Source organism: Xiphophorus maculatus, chromosome 23 (assembly GCF_002775205.1).
Source record: "Xiphophorus maculatus strain JP 163 A chromosome 23, X_maculatus-5.0-male, whole genome shotgun sequence".
Lineage (NCBI taxonomy): Eukaryota > Metazoa > Chordata > Actinopteri > Cyprinodontiformes > Poeciliidae > Xiphophorus > Xiphophorus maculatus.
The window spans coordinates 15,843,486-15,866,871 of record NC_036465.1 but is presented as its reverse complement, the minus strand read 5'-3'; the positions used below and the strand labels follow the sequence as shown (position 1 = coordinate 15,866,871).

The following is a 23,386-nucleotide window of genomic DNA, read 5'->3' as shown; positions in this document are numbered from 1 at the left end:
AGTCTCAAAGTTTGAAATATTTATGGTTTTATAACCGAACCTTGTTTGTCTCAAAACTTCAACCCTGACCAGCCAGCTGCGCTCACCGGTCTCTAACACTCACAGAAGACCTGTATTTTTGACATTTATTTATACAAACATACATGTATTTGAAAGATACATATTCCTCTTCCTTCAACTTCACATTTACATATTTGTGTTGATCTATCACATAAAATCCCTATAAGGGACATTTTTTGTGGTTGTAACGAGACACAGGGTGAAAATATGGTTGCAAACACTATATGCTGTAGTTTACCACTTCAAAAGTAAAATGTTCAGAGGAGGCAAGTGCAGCTGAAAAGGGACAAAGTGTTCCTACAAGGGTGAAGCACATCGTACTCGATGCTGAAGAGGAGTAAAAACTAGGTCAAATTCAAACTTCTGTTTTTAGACAGGGGGAAACTTCAAACTCTGTTATGTTGCTAAAAGACACAATGAGCAATCCGATCCTTGGCTCTGTTGAATCATAGCCGGTAAAATTAAATTAAATCTGGCTCACTGGCTGATTTAACAAATCCTATAGCCTGACTAATGCTAAAACCATTTACAGTCGGCTATGCACTTCCAAAGCCCCCTCGTGATCCAGCAGCTGCCTTTCGAATGTGCCACATACTGAAAACGACAAGACAAGTACTGGAGCGCAACCCTAAAGCGCAAAATCATGTCAATATGTAACAGGAGACAACAGAAAAGTTGAGGATGTCAGCACTTCAGTCTTCTGCTGCTTTGTTGTGAACGTGTTCAATGTGTTTGATGCAGGAGTTGTGAGAGTAGAAACGAGACTCGCTCAAAGGCAAATCTTCTTTCTGGATTAGAAAGCTTTGATAATTAGTTAATCCATGAAGTAAACTTCAAAAGGCTTCACAGAGCAAACTGATTTTAGGGAGAGAAGATCAGACAGGGTCAAGTTTTAGTGTTTGCAACTTGCCCCAACGAGTGCCAGGGGATGAAATTACCAAGACACACCGGCTCTTTAATTAGAAATGTTTGGTGACAGAAGTTTCCCACTTATCTCATGTAGGGAAATTATAACCTAGATTAAATATCTACACAACAACAACAAAAAAAAAAATCTAAAGAAACTTAATCTGAAAGGTCAATTGTCAGTCAGGGGGTCAGAGAAATGAATATGTTACAAAAGTAGCATCTTGTTTCTGATACAAAATAAAGGCAGACAATTTTCAAAACAATGTAAAAAAAAAAAAGCAAAAAGGTTTTAAATTTTAATTAATCATACATTTAAAAAAGCAGAACTATGAATTTTTCATACTCGAGTATGAAAAATGAAAAATACTTGAGTATGCTTTTGATGAGGGAATAACATGAATAACATTGCTTTTACATAAATTTCACAATACTCACTTGAAATTGAAAGAATATATTGAAACTAGTCTAATAGAATCAAGATCATCATCAAAATTGATTAATATAAAATATCGCCATTTGTGTTTTAAAAGGACTTGCTTTAAAAATAAAGCTCTGACATCTTATGGTGCCGTTTCTTAGTTGGCAACTCAGAGAAAGCACAACACAAGTGGCAAAACTTGTCTAAGAAAAAATCTTTATTTATAAAAAAAACAAACAGTATTACCAGTTACATACTTCACTGAAAAAGCAACTGCTCAGAGCCAAGGCAGGTGTATGGTACGTCATAATTTTACATGGATAGGCAACAGTACAAATATACTATATGTGTGAAGAGATTAAGAAAAAAAACTGAAAGATTGGTCTCTTTTGCTTTTGAAAACATAGCAGTAAAAGTTGAATTAAAAAGAAAAAAAAAATTGCATAATGCTCTCACCCACATACAAACCCCCAAAAATAAAACACACACTGGACACAAAGTACAAAACAAATGGGTCAGACCAAAATTTAAATTATAGAGCATCTCTCCCAAAGCTGCAGGAAAACTCGAGTCTCCTCTGAGTAACAAAAGCCTCCGAAATTCATATTTCAGGCGACGCAAAACGGATTTAGAGGTGAAGGTAATAAATGGCTACATGGCAGACTCTTATTTGAAAAGTCAGAGAATGTTCACACGATTTTCTTCTTGTAAGTATTGAGAAAGGAAAAGTTTGGTTAGTGGTTAAACATGTAGTAGTGTTTGTCACAGCTTCACATCTCAGTACCAGGTTTGACGCGTTGTACTGGACGAGTCTGCTAAATCCAGGCAGGAATAAAATGAAACAAGCAGTTCAAAACTTATTTTCTACTTGGGGGAGAGTAACAGAAACAAACAAAAAATAATAAAATAAAATAAAAACAGAAAAAGAGGCAGCAGGAACATAAGACAGTTACAAAAAAAATTAAAACAGGGGACAATCAGACAAAAACAATTAAACGTGTCTGGTCCGTGCAAGCAAAGACATTGCTCAATAATAATAATAAAAAAAATCATCAACAAACAAACAAGGGTCCATAATCATTTTGACACAAGAAACGCACACACACACGGCCACAGGTTTAGCATTTTGACAAATATACAGGTCTGTGCTCATCCCAACAGAGAGAAAATAACTCTAGACAGGAAAATAACTCCTATATAAACATTATCCATCTACAGCGCAGCCTGTGGGTGCATCCGGCCTCCCAGCATTCCCAGGAAAGGGACAATTTAAATTAATGCGCCAAAACCATTGCAGTCATCCTGTTTCACCTATGTACACTATATTCCCCTTCACAGACGGCTAAAGACAGATCCATCGTTCAGATGCAGGGGCTGGCAGCAACATATTGAGCATGAATATCTGTTTACTTAGTAGCAAGAAAAAGAAATGGGGGGGAAAAAAAGCAGGATGATGGCTGCAGAATAAAATGATTGTCAACAAAGGTGATTGCCTTTACAGAAGACAGCTATAATTTATAAACTGAATATATTTCTGCTGCTACAATTGAATGAAACAGGTGTGTGTGTGTGTGTGTGTGTGCTGTTCGTGACTGTTTTTCTGCAACACGACCACTTTCTTTGGATGCTGATCCTCATCTTCAGATCCCAGCTGTGTGGCGACAGAGAGGAGGGTAAGACAGAGGAAGAGGAGGAGACGGCGTCCATGTCTGCCTCCTCGCTCTCCTCAGTAGCAGTGGTAGGGCAGGGGCGGCCCAGTCTGGGTGATGCACACTATGAGTTTTTCTGTAGAATCAAAAACAGCAAAACACGCAAATTAAAAACCACGGAGAAAATAAAAGGTTTTTACAAACAACAACAAAGATACAACATGGCAGCTGCACACTGGTGCCGTCACAACTTTTAAAAATAAAACGCGTTTAATTAAAGCTGATGAGCGAAAGAAAACTTATTTTGATGAGAACGATTTTAGCAAACGTTAAACTTAATATTTAAGATTAAATGTGATTGTTGGGTCTGGATAAGACTTCAGTGATTTAACACGTAGTTTACATCAATTAAACGTTTTTGTACAATAAAGGCAGACCGAGTGGATTACAATGTTTTCAAGTGTTTTCTGTGACCACTAATCAAACATAACAATGGTTATTTAAAAAGTTAAGTTAGGCAGACTGAACAGGCAAAAACATTCTTCCAACATGGCTATTTGGTGGTTTGGATGCCAAAGTTTTTGAGTATTAATCATTTACCTTTATGATACGTTTCAGCATTTAATTTATTTGGTGTCTGGACTTTGATCAGTTTTAACACAAACGGCAACAATTATTTTTATGTTTGAAAAGAAAATGTTCTTCATTTTACTCTTTAGAAAATCAGATGTTTTTTTCTTCATCTTTAAGATAATGAAAGACACAGTAACATGAGAAGCTTCTTTTTAAACTTCATGCTTTCCACACACTTTTCATTGTAATCTAGATTCAAGGAAAAAATGTGATTGATTATATAAATGTACAAAATGAAATTAAAGGGGAAATTGTGACATTTTAAAGACTTTAGGGCTTGAATTAAGACCAACTTAAACATTTAACTTTTTTTAAACCAACATTCTGTGACGGTTTATACCTGAAGTGGTAAATCCTGTGACTTGACTTATTTTTCACAGAGGTGTGACAAAAAAAAAAAACTCCATCACCAAGCTGTGCTTGCAAGAATAAAAGGCAAAATAGATTCTGAATACGTTAACTTTTCTCTATGATTTTTAAAATTACCTGTGATAAAATTATGATTTTTCTGAATTTGTAACAACTTCTTTTATAAAATGCCTGTAAAATAACCTCAAAATCATCCCTGATGGTTTAGTGTCACAGATCATGAATCTAAAAAAAAAAAAAAGGTTTTGATCCAAATACTTGCAAGTGGTGTTTGCCCTAAATACGTGTTTTCTAAAGTGGTGCCAAAAAATAAAATCAGACAAGTTAAATCTTCTTATAGGCTGGGACACAGGGTGCAGTTTCAAGGATAACCACAAGGGTGTGCTCATAGACACCACAGCATATGAACAAAGTAGAGAATCCATTAGAAATGAATGGATGAACATCAAGTTAAAGGAATCCTCTGACCATATAAAAAGAAAATATTCTAAAGATATGTAGTCTTTTCAGTTAGCAATATTTTGATTTGTGTTATTTAATGATACATTTTTTACTCCTATTCTATATTTCGAGATTGATTAAATCTGAGAAAGCAAAATTTATTTTACGACCGTAAAAAAATAAAATAAAATGATATTGTGACAACACCACTGCACACTCGTTCTAGCGTTTAAACTTGTATTATCCAGAATTAGAAACCTGAAGAAACAACGCACAAGGACCAGCTCAGGAGCAAACTACAGCAATATGTACAGCACAGAACATCGGGGGGGCGTCACAGATCTAAACATGACCACAATAAACCTCCACCTCTGTTCCAGCACACCACCGTGGATTTACACCAGTTTATTCGAGGGTCTGAAGTAATAAGAGACAAAAGAAGCTCAGAGTAAACATGCAGGATTAGAGGTCAGTTGGACATACCATGCTGTTACATGCAGAGGGGGGTAGAGGGGAGGGGGCGGGGCTAACCATCGTAGGAGTCCAACAGAGGCAGGGAGCCCTTTCTGCTCCCATACACCCCTCGCTGAGTGACGGAGGAAGAGAGAGAAAGAAGGTGGACAGGAAGTGACTGTGAGAGAAGTGTCAGTAAGTTACATTAAAAAGGTCACTGCGAGGAAATATTGAACGCGGTGCATCAGGTTAGGGATTAGTCCAGTTCAGGCAGGAAACGAGGTTTTGAAAGTACCGGTAAAGTGTCTGTGGTTTCGTCCAGAGTGTGTCTCCTCTCCTTCTGGTCCAGTGTAGAGTAGGAATCTGAGGAACGAGAAAATAAAAATCAGATCAGCACATTCATAGAGTGACTTTAATACCAATTCACAAAAACAGAGGAGATTAATATACTAACCAGGGCCAAGATCATTCAAGGGAATTAGATCCCTCTTATCTCCTAAAAACAAGCAGACATGAAAAATAACCATAAAAATATGCAACATGCATTTGAGTTTACAGACTTTAATTTCAAGAAACGTCCATATTCAGGCTCGGAGGCAGAAATGATGTCTGTACCTCTGTCCAGTAGCGGCGTGGTGCTGTCCTCGTAGGTGCCGTTCGCTCTGGTGCTCGGTCCGTTGGTGGTCGTGGTGTTCGGGTTCAGGTTCACCATGAAGTCCGTCTTCTTCCAGCCGTCCTTCTCCAGCGGCCGGCGCAGCTCTTTGTGAGCCCAGACGAGCTGCAGCACCTGAGCCACTCCTCGCACCTCACGGTCAGTGCGGGTGCTGGAGGAAACCCGAATAAAGATTAAAGAAGTGTTCAGCTTAGACTGTCCACACAGTTTATTACATAAACTAAGGGAGATATTGAACTTTAAACAACAAGTAATTACTCGATTCTGGTTTAAAAGTGGGACAGTTTCCTAATTTGAACTTGTGAGTCATGCAACATTTTCAACTTGTAACTTTAATATCAAAAGTTGGAAAAGCCTGTTAAATATTAAGCTACTGATCAGATAAAATATTTTTGCTGCATTCAACACAGTTTGATTGAGATTTCAAACAGACACAATTTGTCAATTCTTGACCAACTTGGAAAGCAGGTCAACAAAAGTTACTTTATTTGAATTTCTTTGTTCTACAGAAAAAAAAAATCTTAAAATCCTTCAATTTGTCTCATTTGCAAGTTCTTAAATCGCAAAGTGAGTTTATCAGCTGGTGTCCTACAGTGCCCTGTGCTTAGTTTGTTTGCTTTCAGTATGTTTATATATGATTTACACCCCACAATATTTTAAAACATGAAGACATTTCTACTCATGCAAACAAAGTTGCAGGTCGTGTGTCAAAGCTGCAACTGGCTCAACTCTGGTTGTTACCAGCTTCCTCTCTAAAAGCCACACAAAAAGATTTCAATATTGACCCTTTTGTCTCAGGAGAAAGCCCAGTTGTTATAGCAAACATTTTAGTTTCTTTTGAGCTAAAAATTCAAACTTCAATTTCAGAATACGTACTGACAAATTCAGCTATTCAAGTCAGTAAATCTCACCATTTCATTTTGTACTTTAGTTTTTCCAAAAATAGAGACAAAACAGTCATTAAAATGCTCCAATTTAACAAAAAGTGTATACTTTCTGAACTTCGTGTTCTAATTATATTTTATTACTTCAGTTTTAAAAAATACCCGATTGTAATCAAATTACATGTCTTACAAAGAGCAGATTTCCCGCAAGGATTCTCTCTCATAATATCCCCACACGGTTTTTAAATGTGTAATCCTGAAACACTTACCCATCTTTACTGATGAGCACCAGCCTCTCAATGCCAGATGCGAGTCTCAGTTTCTTTGCTGCCTCCACTCTGTTGCCGAGCACCTCAGTGAGCGTGCTCAGTACTGACACCGTGGTTTCCTCTGACAGATTGCGCCTAGACTGGTTCTGCCCTCCAGGCAGGACAGCCACCAGGTGAGGCAGAGCATGCTCGCCTACGTGAGAAAAGACACGAGTCAGTATTCCTTTATTTTCACAGCGCAGGTGAACATCAGGACGTGTTTTTCAGTAAACAAAGAAGATCATCTTACCCAAGAGCTCACTGTTGCGGTTGTCAATGGCGAGGTTCCTCAAGGCACCAGACATTGCCCGAACAACACGATCGTTATTATGGGAGAGCAGTTCTGTCACGATGGGGAGGCCCTTTTCCAGACGCACCATGGCTCTGATGTATCGACCAAACTGGACACACACACACACCATCATCATTTGCTGAAGCAAAGCTTTCCAGAGGCTTCACAGCAGGATTAAGATAATTCAAGTATTTTAAAAAAGGTAATTTAGTTGTTGAAGCATCTGAAACTTACGGTCCATCGTCCGGCACACAAGTTCTGGATGGCGCCGGCCGCCGCCTCCAGCACTGAGGGGTTCTTGCTCTCTTTGAGCAGAGAAGTGTAAACACGGACCACCTCTGGCTGGTACAGCAGCTCATAACCTGATGTCAACAAAACAATGAACAGAGCTTGATGAACCTTTAGCTGATGACATGTTTTAAAGACACATTAGCTCAGACAGCATTCTGGGTCAAACAGATTCCTGACAGGCCTTTAACCTAAAGGCAATGCTGCATTCCAGCTACCTGGGAAGTTAAAACTCAGGGTTTGGGTTTGACGTCAGAACCTAGGAAACAGTGTTGCAGTTAAGTCACATGTATCAGACACAAGGTCCAGGGCCGAAACCGACCCGCCATATAACTGCGGGCACACGACTGCCACATAAATAGAGCAGGTGTGTGCTTAACGCATCAATAATAAATAAAAAATTAATTTTTATCTATTGGTTTACTTTATGACTGACTCTGGGCTTCTGAGATTTACTTCAGTTGCTTTGACATACCACTGATAGTTGTACTTTTATAGCTCAGCCTTATTTTTTATAGAAAGGTACTTTTAAATGCTGAGGCAAAAAAGAAAATTAAACTTATGCTAAACCTTTTATAAAATTAGAGTGTTCATCACTCTTTACTGTCAAAATGACAGCAGCCTATGGTCACAAGTATGAATTATTTTAGAAAATTTAGCGATAATCAAATTCATTTAATTAAATTTGATTACAATTTATTGATCTAGATTTGTTTCCCCAACCTTTGAACATGAAATTTGAGAACCTCTGGTTTAAAAGTTAAAAGGTTTTTAAATGTCATTCAATAAAACAAAACATAACCCAACATTTTCAGACTTAGATGAAGATAAATACAAACATATCCACATATTCAAACTCTTGAGCTTGATAAGCAAACAGATGTTGAGCATAAAAGAAAATAACTGGTCATACCTTTGGCAGGTATTGTCCTCTTTGGAAAATCGTAAGACTCTGGACTTCCATCATCCCCATCCCTCTTCGCTGCAAATTATAACAAAAATAAAATTAAATAAAATAAAAAATTGGAGAAATGATCAAATAAATATCCCATGCAGGTAAAGTGAGTTTTATGTGTTCTACTTCTAGAAATGACACTGAGTGATGAAAGCACCGTCGACATGCAGCGTTGTTTCAGTGACGAATGTTCATGCCCGTGTGACACGAGTAAACAGCCTTTGTTTCTCACTGATGTTTGTTTAGCATTAGTAAAATGGGTGATAGCAGCAGCTCTTAAGCATTCAAGACAACACCAAGAGGAAACTCTTACCTTTGGAAAACCACTCATCTAAACACAGCGGAGAGATAGGAAGACATGAAGGAGGGTGGGAAGACAGAGGAAGCAGGGAGAGGAGAAGGGAAACAGTGGCAGAGTGTGAAAAACAGCAACAGGTGCTTCCGCCACCAGCAAGCTCAAACCAACCAGCGACTGCCTGGCTTTCAAACAGCAGAAGTCTCAGACACAGAAGAAATTTTGGACTTAAAACTTGTCCGACACCGACCTTTGCCCTTTCGTGAACCAAAGCAGCCTCCCTTGTGGGCTGAAGCGGGGCCCTGGTTGACAGGAATCAGCTCTTTGTAATTTTCGCAGCCGGGGATTTCATGGTGGACCTGATAGGACAGGTTCCTCAGAAGGCAGACGCAATTCTCCACCAGCTGCAGAAACAACGAGACAAAAGTTCACCATAGTAAAAAATAGAGAACCTAGGGATTAAAGATGCGTAGATGAAAAATGTGCAGATTCCAGTAAAATAATAATAATAACCTTATTATCCACATCTTTGTGGTTGAGTTGTGACTGGACAATGTACATGAGAGAATCCACCAGCCCTGTGCATTCCCTCAGCTTTCGTCTGGCCTCACTCCGCTCTGAGCTGACATTCCTGATGAACGAGGTGGAAAAGTTAAGGACATAATTTCACGTTTTCCTCTCAATTCTCTCCACTTTCCGTCCAATACCTAAGGCAGCCAGCAGTGTTGGTCAAGGATGTATCCCACTCCAAATGTCGTGGTTTGGAGCTCTCCTCGCCTCCGCCTTTCTCCCAGCCTGAGTGAGGAACAATCACCTCATCGGCGAGAGCGTGCAGAGCGTGGTCCACTATCTCCATCTTCACCGAATCATGGGAGGAGAGGTTCCACAAGGTGCCTGTCGCAAAATTAGAGCATATTTTAAGTTTGCTATGTGGGTGTAACTGTGAGAAAACTAAGCAGATTGTGTGGAACAGCAAGGCCTCTCGCATCTCTGAAGTATGGATTTCTTTGGTATGACTCATTTGTAGAGTGTGTGTGTGGATAAAAAAAAAACTTAAAATTCAGCGTTTTATTGATTCATGACGGAGTACGTTATATTTGCCTGGACTTTACAATCTAAATTTTTCCAATATTTAATGATCAATTAAGCTTTTAGGAGTGAAATTTCAAAAATTGATCATTTAGTTCATCTACTCTGGAGATATTCTGAGTTTGCAATTGATTCAACCCCGAAAAATATAATAAGAATTATATTTTCTTATTATAATAAGAAATTATATAATTATCTGGTATTTTTTCTTATTCCCAATTTTAATTTTTTAATTTGACCCACACTTTCATGTCAGAAAATATTTTCAAAAAGTATGACATAGTATTAGCAGAATGTAGACACTATTTTAAATTTTTTTAAAAATCATCTTAAAATTATGAGAAATAGGAATGGTATTATGCCACCTTTGTCATATAACTATTCTCATTACTGTGACTGTATTCTTGTAATGTAAAAAAAAAAAAAAAAAGTTAACCCTTAGTAGACTTGAATTCAATGTCCAAATAAACTGAGACTATAAAACATGCTTGTCAAACAAGATGGCCGCCGTGGGCATCCTGACATCCCTCTGAACTATGGAAAACAAAGGAGCGCTTTGGTGAAAAAACAAAAAAAAAGCCACATTTTCCAAAATTTAGATCTCTAAAAACCAAAACTTTGATCATCAGAATCAAGTTATGGATGAGCTCTAAAAGGAAAAGCAGCAAACAAAAACAGAGCAAAGTAAAACAAAAGGTTACTTAAACCAAGAATCCAGTGAGAGGTTAGACCTGTGATCGTGTCAGTGAGGTCCTGGTCATGGGTTTTCCTCAGCAGCCTGACCAGGGCAGTAACACCATCGCAGTTTTTGATGGCGATCTTGTTGTCTGCGTCTCGTCCGTATGAAATGTTCTTCAGAGCGCCGCAGGCTGAATGATGAACCTCCTTACTGGGATGATCCAACATCGACACCAAGGCTGGAATGCCCTTTAGGCGGCGCACTTCCGACTTCACCTAAAAGTAGTTAGAAACCTTAAGTAAAAACCTGAAAATTAAGCAACAAAACCTGAAATACTGGATCGTGAATAATTATTGTTCAGGCAACTGAGCAATATTCCACCTTATCATTTTTGAAAGTGAGATGCTGAAGGTAGGCAGCGGCGTTGGCCTTGACAGGATCCAGACGGTAATTCAGCATGGCGATCACCTCTGGTAGATCTGGCTGCCTCCAAGTGGGAGGGCCCTTTCTCAGTATGCTGTCAAGGGAAACCATGCTATCCCTCTCCAACGTTGTGGGAACCCCCCATGCATAAGGGTCGACTCCTCCCACATCACCGTCCAAAGTGTCTTCGCAACTTCTGCAGATTTCAGGAAGACAGAGCAATATTTGTCAAGAGCATCCTAAAGCTGGGACTTCAAGATATTATCCAATAAGAGCAAGACTTTGCCATCATACCTGAGTCTGCGTCTGTCTATTCCTGGACCCGGGCCCGGCCCAAGGCGAGGCATTGTACCGTAGCCTCCAGGGTGCATGGGCGGAGGCCCCATGCCGTAGTCGTCATACCCCATGCTGCGCTGATCATCCTCCAGTCCGTAGTGGCCGTGGCCATACCTCATCTCCAACGCTGACCCCAGCGCCCTCATGCGACTCACCTGGGGCTGCGCCGCGTACGGGTCCAGCTGCTGGCGGCTGTGGGCCCTGTAGCCAGAGTCCAGAGTTCTGTAGCCATCGACGGGCCTGCGAGGCGAGGAGGAGAATCATGGAGACCAAAATCTGTGAAATGCTTCCCTCCAACTGACCCAAACACTACAGAATAAACGTCATTACAAGAATAGTTCAAGATTTTTGAATTGAGGTTTATTTAAAGAGTTAGAAGCAGATGACTGCAAAATCAAATATTACCACCAGATACTAGTGCAAATATCTTAGTATACTTCAGACAGAACTAACTTACAAATAATTTTCAGCAAGAAGTTGGAGCTTGTTTAAGTCAATAATTATTTAATATTGGTAAAATGTTCCAGCTATAAATGAAATAAACTGCCAACTTTTTAACTTGTCACATAGGAAAAATGTGTTGCTCCACTAGCAGATTGTTTCACTTATAATTAGCACTTTCTCATCAATTTAATATTGATGAAAAAGTGCTAATTAAACAAGCTCTCACTTCTTTCTGAAAAGTTTCTTGGAAGTTAATATTGTGTTCTTACAGTTGGAACAAGATATTTTTAGTATAAATCTCTGATAAGATGCTTTCATCTTATCTGTGTGGCAAACATCTGAGGTGTTTGATAGAAGAGAAAAGCACATTTCAGAGGTCTTAACTTTGTAAAAACATCACATTGGTTCATGTGAACACTAAAGCAGTTTCACATTTACTTTGGTCACTTATTCACACAGAAGACAGAGGTATAAAGTGGTTGGCCACATTAGAGCTTCCTGTATTAAACATACAGAAAACAGAACATGTAACGTGTTCTTGGTTCTCAGGCCTGTTTACAAGTTTCTAGCTTAATGTAACGTGTGAACAAAACAAAAAGGAAGTAATAAGTTCAATAATTCAACAATGGCACTGGTTAAATGCAAATAGCGTAATGGAACTGACCTAAAATAGAATAAAACATTAAAATAAATCAGCAGAGGGATGCAAGCCTTTTATTAGTATCCACTAGTGTTTTGCATTCATCTTGAAACTTAAATTTCTGCTCTGCAGAAACCATACAGATGCAAACGTTAAGTTTTTCTGTTCCAAAAAAAGTGTAGTTTCTGCAACAAATGTGATACATGAAGCAGAACAGTGAAGTTCTGTGTTTGTACTTCCTCTGAGTTTCTTGTATTTCTGTACCTGTAGCGCTCGTCCATGTGCGAGCCCCGGCTCAGGCTGGTGTATGCCTCCGACGGCGGACCTGGCCGGTAGTCTTCATAGCCGCCAACTGGAGCATAGTGATAATTTCGGGGTACTGTCGCGGTAGGGTAGTCCCCAACCCCCGTGGGCCTGTAAGGCCTGTCCAGTGTGGCGCTGTAGACCCCCATAGCAGGTGACAACATCCCATCCATAGACGACTGAGAGGGCGGGACCGTGCGCGAGACTGGTTTCTTCATCTGACACAGAGAAGCCAAGACACGTTAGTTTAGGAAAACGCTCTAAAGATACAAAAACCGTGAAAGCATGAAACGTTGCTGTACCCCATTATCTATCCTCCGGTTGGTTCCTTCCTCAGAAAAGACAGAGTGTACTTCCTGGGATTCATCCTCAGGTGTGTAGCCGTCATCAAGAGCTCCGTGTGCGGGGTCCACCATTCTGTACTGTAATAGCAACAGCAAACGTAAAAAGAGATCAAGCTAGTGCTGAAACAATTAACCAAATTCATTATGATTCACTGACTAGTGAAATAATCGTCAACTAATCTAGTAACTGATCAGTCGTTAACTGGTGTTTGCAGACTTGCTAAAAGAACACTGTCCTCAGAGCAGTAATTATGCCAAAACTGTACAAATAATCTACATTTGGTATTTAAGGTTAAAAAATTATTTTTTGGTAAATTTGTTCTACACTGAATTCAAGTGGCATAGTTTTAGCTTCACCTGGTTCAAATTCTGTTAAAAATAAATTAGGTATCTTTCTCTATCCCATTATTAATAAAAAAAACTAACAAATTAATACAGTATTCATTCAGCTGCAGATACATCCTTTGCTACAATATTGAATTTTAGGCAAAAAATATATATATATGAAAAAATAATTAACTGGCTTATTTGCATCTTTCAATGAATTTGTAATATTGTGTAAAAAAAAAAAAAAAAAGGCACAAGTGGTTAAATAAAAAATGTGTACACCATGAAATTTTATTCAATTACTAAAACAATCAGGTGCCCTTTATCAAGCATAAAATACAAAAAAACACACCTGCGTGCCGTTTATGTACGAGTCAGTCAGCTTCAGACGTTCTATGTCTGCATCCCCTAAACGCCCGTTCTAGGATGGAGAAGAAGAAGAACTGTGAACATCATATTAAACACCACATCAGTTTGCTTCAACACATATTCATTAGTTGTCAAAACTGTGTGCTTTTTAAAGTAATCAGAGTTCCCCTAGCTGCTGCTAAAGCCCAGTCAGGGCTGACCAACCTGTCCCTGCATGTTAATGGCTCAGTGAATCAGCGCCAGACAAACACAAAAAAAAGGCGAACACTTTGGAATGCAGACAGGCGCTCTTGCACTCCTCTTCCTCCTGCTCTGCTCGCTTACATAATCACCTCAGAATCAAACTGTGACCAGCATTCATTCTTAAGATAAACTCCCTGAAATATCAGTCATCATGCGAACACAGCATTGCTACATTGCTTTAGATATCTTTTCCAGCCATCATTCATCCACCCAGTTACTATCAGTTTCTCTATGACAGTGATGGTGACTCAGCCTACTGACTCAGGTCACATTTATAGTGCATCACACCAGATTAGGTGTTATGTCTAACTAAGAGGAAGGCCTGTTATTTTAAATTAACCGGAAGGGAAGGCAGCATTTTTATGTCCAGTGGGTTCGCACTTCCTCTACAGGTCGTCATTTCTAGTCCACCAACCTCCAACGATGAACTTTGTCCTGGTGGAAAAACTTCAGTTTACCTCCATCAACACCAATGTAAAAATGTATACATATTTGTATACATACTACATTTTTTCTATCGTTTTGAGATTAGTCACGCGATTACAAAACAAACACCAGTTGGATTTTATTACCTGCCCAACAAATTAAAAACACAGCTGAAAACGGCCTCTGAGATAAACACACAGACAAATTAAAATTAATACTACCTTAAAAATCTGGACTGGATTAAACATTTAAACTTTGAAGGTTTTACTTTAGAAAAATACAATAAAAAGTAGGAATGTGTCAAGATGCAATCAACTTCTAATATGTCCAATTAATGACCCAATTATTGATTCAGGTGTGATGGAGAAAGAGACTCGAGTTAAAAATCTGGATCTGGAGTCTTACAAAAAACAACAACAACAAAAATGTTCTTTTATGTGTGTAAATGAATGTTTACAACCAGCTCCAGTAATGGCCAATGAGCTGGGCGAGAAGCTTTGGTGTGGCAAAGACTTTTATCCAAATAAATTAAGATTTTTTTATATCTTTTATTTAAGAGTAAGAAAAAATATTTAATCAAAATTTATTTTCTCCCTACCGGAAGAGCCTAAAGATTCAGGCAAGATTAAATCTGACAGTGAATAATCCAGAAAAACCCATTTAATCTCTGTAAATAAAAAATTCTCTCAATAACAAAACTTAGCAAAAAAACTGCAATAAATATTAAAAAGTATTGCTTAGCTATAAGTCTGGACATTTCATCACTAGTTTCTTCCTTCAAAACAACAAAAAAGCAAATTCTGATTATGTATAAAAAAAATCCTGACAGCTCATATTCGCAAATTTCTTTAGTTGAGGCAATGATTTGAATAGTTTGAGACTATTTGAATAAACCAGAACAGCCAGCAAAAGTACTGGATGGAGTTTATTCTACTTAAATGACTACACTTTAAAGTTGTATCAATTATAACAGTAAAAGCCAAACATTAAGAAGGCATTTAAGCATAAAAAAAACAATTGAAACTTACTTTAGGACTACATTAACAACGGCACATTAAATCCTAATAGGAGAAGAATGATTAATGCAGGACTGGAACAACACAATAAAGTGTCTGTAAACTAGGCTGTACTTCTTTGTATGGAAAACCAAGAGACATGCACAACCATCAGATCCATTTCATCATGCTGAAAGGAAGGAGGAGCATTTCTGAAATTCCAGAACAGGCAACAAAAGATGCTCATCAACGTTAAAGAGAACATCCGGTGAGTGACAGAGTGCTGAAAGAGTGACGGCCATCTCAAAAACGTCAGCGGCAGAGGAAGTATGAAGGCATGCAACAATATCTGTAAACAAGGGCTTAAAGAGAGGAACTCGCTGCAAAACACACAAAAGGCACAATTTGCAGAGTTTTGATGGAGAGGAGGTGGAGGCGAGGAGAGAGAGGGCAAGAATGACTGATGGGAGGCTAGTGAAGGACTAAAACTAAATTCACTGGATGGTGCAGATGAGGGGAAGAAGGATCCATGATGCAGAAGATGGGAAAAATGGGGAGGTTTTGGACTCTTCGGGGCATGTTACCTGTGTGAGAGGGAAGGGGTGACCCAGGGCCATGGGGCTGGTGGCGGGGAGGCCAACTCTCCTCCTCTCCTCCTCCAGAGCCCGGGTCAGCTGTTCAAACTGCACCTCCTGCTCCCTGACTGACTCCAGCAGAGCCGCTGCGTTCTCACACTGCTCCATACACACTGAACAGCCCCAAGGGGTGAGAGTGGGGGCGTTACAGACAGCCATACAGATGCAAACACAGCAGCACACAGGGAGGGGTTTTAAAAGTAAACCTGCCACTCCAGAACAACATGGAGCTACATCTGATTCTACAGGACCTGGAGGTTTGGTACTGAAAATAAGAGTTACTCTTTTCTGTCCAGTTTCAACTGAAAAACCATCTATAATGACTCAGAATTAGGCATCATCTTGGCTATCTGTTGGCATCAAGGTTGCACAAGAGTTGGACTTGCTTTTACCTCAACTATAAAAGAACATTAGTCACAACCGTGAAGCCATGACATCTGAAACCTGCATTAAAAGAAAATCCCCTAGACTACAGTGGATTATTATGTTATTCCTTTGAAAAGGCCGGGTCTAACTTCAAAGTTACTCCCCACTTCTATACACGACTTTCATCCAACCTGTGAAAGCAAAATAATGAAACTCCAGGGTTTTACGCTGCAGCGGGAAACGGTTCAGATGTTATGCCAAATCTACAGCAACGGCAGCAAGTGGTATCGAAACCAGATTTAAAATATTAGACTAAAATAGATCAAACTACAAAAAATGTTCACACAAGTGCAATAAGATTCTTGAAATAAATGTGATAAAGCAAAAAAAAGAAAAACAACAACCAAAAAACTGTTGATTGAAAAATGTTTCATTTGTTAAAAAGGTCCAGTTTCAATGAGGCCATTTTGGTAGACACTGAATACGTGCAGTTCTCTTATTAATGTAGTTTGGTTTCAAACCAACCAACTAAAGTCACATGTATGAAGAAGTTGATGGTAAATTGCTGCATGAGACCAAAACCTGACTAACATGTCATCTAATGTCGGCTTGTTAATCGAAATGTATAATGTACATGTAAATTTTAGACATTTTTCTTCAGTGCATCAGATTTAAAATTTAAACATTATTACTGAAATGCACTTCAGCTGCAGAAGGAATAACTCAGGCATTTCTGTTTTAAATAAAACCAAATAGATAATGTTTTGCCTTTTTCTGTAAATGTCTCTATTCAAAGAAACTGGTATATTAATGAAGGTTATCATACAGACAAGGGATCAAAACGGCGTCACAGTTGTGTGGGGCAGCGATAAGAGAAAGTCGGATGCTTCAATGTTCCAGTTAATGCACCGAATATAAATAATGCAATGTGTTGATTTGTCAGTGTCATGGTTTGCTTCTGCATCCAGATCGATAAACAAGCTTCATGCACAAATGGAGGAGTCACTTTAGGCCTCTGACTGCCTTAAGTTGCCACATTAGGAATCATGTCAAGACAAGGCTTCGTTTTACAGGAAACTGCATGATGGAAACTGATTATAGGCTACGTTACTTTTTGTTATTTCAGCATTGTTAGATTTTTTTTTTAAAAACAAGTGTCATTGCCCTTTTAATTCAAACACTACATAAATTTACTTTGATAAAGAAAAAAAAAAAACAACAGCATAAAACTTCAGCAGGAAGTTAAACATCAAATCGAAAAGAGAAGTGTTCATTTCTCAGTTTGGCTTAAACACAAACAAGAAGTTCACATTTCTCACTGGAGTTTGAGCAAACAAAGCGTCTAAACGCTCAGCAAAAATCCCGGATACACACCTTCACCTGTGGGCGTGGTTTGGAAGAAGAGGTGAGAGGTCACGCTGCGCTCAGAGATGGGGCTCTAGTTGAACATGTGGAGAAGGCCTCTTCAACATCCAAGCAAAAACAAACAGGGGGATGAACTACAGAGAAGGACAGAGGTGGAGGGGAAAGAACAACAGAGATAGTGAAGGAGAAATGTTTTCAGTAAATGTCCCCAAGTCTGAAAAACAGCAACATGGCGAGTAAAAAGGCGAGCACGCGTGTCAACAGAGCTGTGTTTGCAGTGAGTGGAAGAGGCAGAGACAGATGCACAGTAGTCCCAGCCTTCAGACACACCCTGTATTTACCCAACATTTGGCCTGCGTACGGCAGCTAGCTGTGGGAAGCTGACCGACCTGCAGCTCGCTCTTAGCCACAGAAAATTTAACCGTCAGCAGAAACGAGAAAATGTGTTTCAGAGATCGAAATGGCCACAAAGAGCTCGGGTTTCTGTCTCAGATGGAATCGCATTTTAAATGTGAAAAACGCCAACCTGATGCTGTCGTTCTCTCAACTAAGCTGCCTTTTATCCCCCGTCCAAACTTCCGTGTTACGTTAGCTCAAAGAGAGACGTTGTTATATCAGCGTTAAACAAGTGGACCATGGAAGCGGATGCCCTTATCTCCTAATCCACGCTTTGCTGCAGCAGCCATTGCCACACACCTGCCCGACCGGTTGGACGAGAGGGGCAGCGGCTCGATTTGTGTTTTCCTGTCTCTCGCTGCATCTGGTCAACAAGCACAGACATATACCTCAGTGTCAAGGGTTTGGCCAACCAACTGGGATCCACATTTACACTTCAAGCAGCTGGTGCTCCTGGGTCTGACAGGTAAAGCACTAACAAGTGCAAATGGAGAGACAAGCAGAGGCATAATGAGAGCGAGAGATGGTGATGAGTGACTCACAGTTTCACCTCACTCAGATTGTGCAACTCCCATCAGACTTTGTGATGCCCGTGTAGAGAGTCTAGTGGTTTCACCAAGAAGACTCCATGTGCTCCTGGGCATTTTTTAAAAAATACAATAAAGTGACACTCTATTCCTAACATGGGGTGTGGCAAGCAGGGTGATTTAAAAACGGGAGGAAAGGAGGACGGTCTAATGAGAAAAGGAGTGGCTTGGGTGAAATTTCCCAAGGAAAGAAAATCTGCAACAACCACTGGGAGCTGGATTTACATGCGGGATAGGAGCGACTGACATGATGTCATAAACCCAACACTAGGAGTCAAAGCCTCCTACCTGAACCAATAACAAACTGCTGCGCTGCTTCACTCTGACCATATTTGGTCAGAGTCAGGAAAGGGCAGATTTTATCCACAACAGATAGGGCTTATTGTTGTTCTACACTACCCTAAGTGGACTCTCAGGTAGGAAAACAAAGGGAATGCAGGAGCAAACATAAGGATAAAAGAGCAGCGGATATAATAGAGATAAGGTTGGGCTTGTTGAATGAAGGATAATGGCTAATCTTGCATTCCTGCCATTGTCTTGGGCTAATTCAACTTCACAGCCCACCCTCGTCTGAACTGAAAAGCAGAGTAACAGCTAGGGACAGCGGCTGATCATCATTCGACTATCTCTGTTTACTTTTGTTGCGTTTCAAGGCGACTTATTCAGTCACTGTGACACAAGGGAAAGAAAACTAAATATCTTATCGGCCACCTTTTCAACCATCCAGAAGCCCTCACTTCATACGCAAAGAAAAAGCAACGTCCAGAAGATGAATAATACACCATGATTGTTATTTCTTAAGAAGCTTGGAGGGGAGTGTGATTTTGTAAGAGCATGGAGTGTGTGAGTGACTGGAGTTTAACCGCAGGCAGGAGGGAATTTGCAGCTGTCAGTCTGGGAAGCTGGTGGGAACAATGTGAAGTTTGTGCAACTGACAGAACAGACAGCAATGTGAAAAGACCCGGGGAGTAGAGATAACATCAGCCCACACATCTGAGCGGGCCTGTGTGTGTGTGTCCATGCGAGAACGGGGTTAAATTTGGCTTCTCTTTGGACACGAACGGCTTCTGTCCACTCCCCACGTCTCTCGCAGCTGTTGGTTTTGGCCTTGAAAGTTAGAAGCGTGTTTCGCCAAACAATGAAAACAATCAATGTTGTCCCATAGCCGCTCCCTCCTCTTTCCCCTCGCGCCAGCTTCCTGAGAAACAGGATGTTATGGATTCGACATCAGAGATGGATCTTCGGCTCCCCAAAAAACAAATTCCACGACAGAACCGCCACCTACAGGACCTTCGCCGATGGCCGCCTTTCTGGATCACGGTGCACTATTTGCCCCATGACTGAATTACACAAACATAGTCCGCTTCCTATTTTTGCTAAAATAGTTCCCCATCATTTTCACTTCCGTCTCTATGACCTTTACAAAGGGAGACAAAAACTATAATTGAACCAAAACCTGATTTTCATTCATTCTATCCAAACAAGGTTTTCTAGCACACCTGCTAATGAATTAATGTATTCTTGGACTCTTTCTTCACTCATTATATATAAAAAAGACGATAAGTCTTAGATGTCTTACTTAGTCTAATGTTGGATCTGTGAAAAGAAAACCTTTTCTTTTACTCTGTACGAAGCGTTTCTACAAGTAACTTTAGCAAGTCAATTTAAGACTGTAAGCCCTAAATGCATTTCATAAACATAATTAGCTTAATAATTCATACATAAGCAAAACTCAATTTTATATATTTTTTAGACATCAATTTCTGATGTTTTTCATCTATGACATTCACATTAAACCAACGTCTGTGCTTACAGTACACAGACAACCTGATCACATCAACTACTAACAATTATAACCTAGACATTAATAGACTGACTACAATATTTTCATTTATGATTGCCTAAACACAATAAAGTTCATAAAAGTGGGAATATTAATTGCAAGAAACTGTAAACATAAGTCATTTTATACCAGCACAAGTTATTTCAGTTTATATCCATAATAATACTGGATTACTCTAACAGCATAATTTTTAATACAACCAGTCACATGTCCCCAAAAGTCCTGACAGTGCGTTCCAAACTTTGAAGGGAACAAGAGGGCACAGAGGAAGGGTCACGCTCGCTCGTCCAAAGCATGACAGCAGCAAAAGTTCAAAACGACAAGCACGTTGCCTCCGAGGTCAACAACATCTGATTGAACCTTGAGACACCACGAGTCAGATATTCCCATCTGATTCTGCAGCCATCAGTCAGCATGACTCACTTAACCCTGTCAGAAGACATCTGTGATCATGCGTAACCATCAATGAAGGCTTTGTCGACTTAATTAACCCTTTGGAGTCTTGGGTCTAAATGGCCGTTTTGGTCTAATTTTGAATTTACCCTTATATTTTCACCATAAAAACTATTTACCTTACCTTGTTTGGTATCATTATTTTCAGAACATCCTAAACTTTGTGATTTTACAGTGTTTGTTTCATTTTGACAAAATTTATTATCACATTGGAGCAAAAAACACACACAGAAACATGACGTCATGCCCGCCACAGGGCGGGCGTCGACCTTAAAAGGTTAAACTCGAGTTTTTGAAATGAGCGCTCACACCTGCCGAAACAAGAGATCCACTCACAGAAATGCACATCTGGTCAAGCGATTTCAGCCGAACTGGCACCGTGGTTTGATGTCGAAGTCAGTGTGATGCTAAAGCTGAACAAGACTTGTAATGGGATTGAAGCTTTACCCCACTAATCCACTTACCTCCTCACACATACACATGTGAAGTTAACATGTACGCACATATGCAGACACCCTCCATTATGGCTCTCTATGGATTAACCCAGAGTCCTTAAGAGAGCAGACACAATCACAGGCTATGTTCAGAGCATGTGTCAGCAATCAAACAGTGGCTTGGAGACAAGTCGCCAGGAGAGCCTGGCGTGTGGTGTTATTAGTGGCGGCACCAGCAGATCAACAACAAACCTGAGCCTGTTACACCTATAGTTCAAACACCTACTCTATAAACATCTACCAGGACAGACCTAAAGCTTAAATGGAAGTCTTTAAACCACAATCCAGTATACGTCTGCATGAAACCGGTGTTTACAAAGAGGAAAAAGGCTAGCTTACATGTTCACACTCATGCTGACGGTTATCCACACCCATGCTTTTTTTTTTTTTCTTCCAGTAACAAAACAGGTTAACACAAGACCCACCCAACAGGTTCACTGATAATCTCAGGTTGTGTGAGCGACCACCACCCACACAGAGGAATGGATTTCGCAAACACATTCCTTAATGTACACACAATCATGCCTTAAATATTTACAGTCAGGTTTAGTCATCAACAAAAGGAGTAGAGGTGATGAAATATTAAAATAAGCTTAAAGCAATAAAATTCTCTTGAATTTTAGTGGCTCATCGTTATTGAAAAATGCTCATTTGTTTTGTCATCTAGTTAATCGTTAAGATAAGAAGAAAAAGTTCTTAATGAAAACTGATTAAAGCTCATAAATTTGAATTTTTCTAATCAGATTTTTGCTTCAATTTAATGTCCGTTTTATTTCGTGTGACTCTGGCAAAACATTTGATCAGTTTTTAAGACCGAAGAATCAATTATAGGACAATCTGGCAACATATGAGAGGCAGACTAGAATGACTCAATTAGTTCATTTCTGTGGGAAAAGTCGCCAGTCTACTCAAGTGTTTACTAGTGCAACTTGATCAAGCCAATTATTTTACCTCTTACGATATCATCAACTAACATTAAACAATTAAAATATGTTTTCCTTTTACTCTGTATTCAGTTCCGCAGGAAAACCCGGTAGCACACTGCCCAGCTGTGCTTCCAATGTCGTTGTGAAATTGAAATAAAAAATAAAAAATAAAAAAAAACTCAGTTTCATCTTTTTTTCTTCTCTCAAACGTTCAAATGATCAGCTGCGGCGTAAAAAGGCCAGAAATGTGGCCCCCAAAGTGAGAACCATCTGAAGTCAGGAGCAGCCAGCATTCCAGTGATTTAGAAATCACACAGATTATTTGGCAATATGGGTCAGCAGCAATGAAGAAGACGTCATCAAACAGCAGAAATACGTTTTTAAAAAAAGACAAATTGCTTAGGAGTTGTACGTTTTACTCACGCTGGGTGCTTTGTAAACGCCACCGGCCCGCTAAATGAGATAAAAAATCAGCTCTGTTGAGTTGAATGCTCGCTCAGCAGCAGAATGACCTGGATTGGCTGTCTTGCAGCGTTAGCATCACAATAACCCACATAGCCCTCCGAGAGGGGAGCTAACGCTAGCATAGCAAAAACGTTATCCGCTAAATAATTTAAACATAGCGGCCAAGCGGCGTTTACAGATGACCCGTCCTGGCATTTACAGTCATACTCGTTGGTACTGTGTGGCCTTTTGAGTCGCAGAGTTCACTGACAGATTAATCCGTTTGAACTTTTAGATTAGCATCGGTGGCTAACGTTAGCCACCGAGAGTCGTGCTCATCTGTCGAAAAAGCGACCACTCCTTGCCAACGCTGCAGTGCGCCTCAAAATGTGCGAGTAACGGGAGGGAGGCGAAGAAAGCGCAAATTGCAACCAAACATCTGGGAATAATTATGGATTTACTCACCTGCTGAGGGAATACAAGCCCCGACCCCTTCCAGACTACTCCGTTTTTAGTGTTTTCTGCCCTCTCTCTCTCTCTCTCTCTCTCTCCCCCTCCTTCCCTGTCCTGTGGGTCAGCCTTGTGGAAAACCAAACGACACCAGAGTTTTCTACCAAACGGAGGGCGGGATT

General features: G+C 39.8%; 1 protein-coding gene across 6 annotated transcripts; it reads right to left on the bottom strand.

Moving 5' to 3' along the window:
- Positions 1 to 1,584: 1,584 nt before the first annotated feature.
- LOC102237641 (catenin delta-1) lies at positions 1,585 to 23,309 on the bottom strand. Of its 6 annotated transcripts, none has more exons than XM_023328121.1 (22): positions 23,220 to 23,309; positions 17,621 to 17,745; positions 15,830 to 15,993; positions 13,565 to 13,633; positions 12,844 to 12,963; positions 12,503 to 12,759; positions 11,113 to 11,394; positions 10,777 to 11,014; positions 10,448 to 10,670; positions 9,335 to 9,521; positions 9,141 to 9,258; positions 8,878 to 9,031; positions 8,646 to 8,663; positions 8,291 to 8,359; positions 7,324 to 7,451; positions 7,048 to 7,198; positions 6,759 to 6,951; positions 5,548 to 5,756; positions 5,387 to 5,428; positions 5,228 to 5,295; positions 4,963 to 5,065; positions 1,587 to 3,172 (listed from the first exon to the last, which is right to left on the bottom strand). In XM_023328121.1, the coding sequence occupies exons 3-21, from the start codon at positions 15,986 to 15,988 to the stop codon at positions 5,006 to 5,008; spliced, it is 2,745 nt and encodes a 914-aa protein (XP_023183889.1). In that variant the 5' UTR covers positions 15,989 to 15,993; positions 17,621 to 17,745; positions 23,220 to 23,309; the 3' UTR covers positions 1,587 to 3,172; positions 4,963 to 5,005. The 6 variants fall into 6 exon arrangements, with proteins under 6 accessions (XP_023183892.1, XP_023183889.1, XP_023183890.1 ...); XM_023328122.1 differs by lacking the exon at positions 23,220 to 23,309 and adding an exon at positions 22,734 to 23,122; XM_023328124.1 differs by lacking the exon at positions 4,963 to 5,065 and having other exon boundaries at positions 1,585 to 3,172.
- Positions 23,310 to 23,386: the final 77 nt, after the last annotated feature.

Bases quoted from the DNA above. Each gene is read 5' to 3' on its own strand.
- LOC102237641 (XM_023328120.1), bottom strand. From the start codon at position 16,039: ATGGCTGTCTGTAACGCCCCCACTCTCACCCCTTGGGGCTGTTCAGTG. The intron at 13,634-15,829 runs GTAACATGCCCC...TCTCCATCCTAG, and splicing joins ACCCCTTCCCTCTCACACAG to AACGGGCGTTTAGGGGATGC. The intron at 11,395-12,502 runs GTACAGAAATAC...CTCGCCTCGCAG, and splicing joins CACATGGACGAGCGCTACAG to GCCCGTCGATGGCTACAGAA.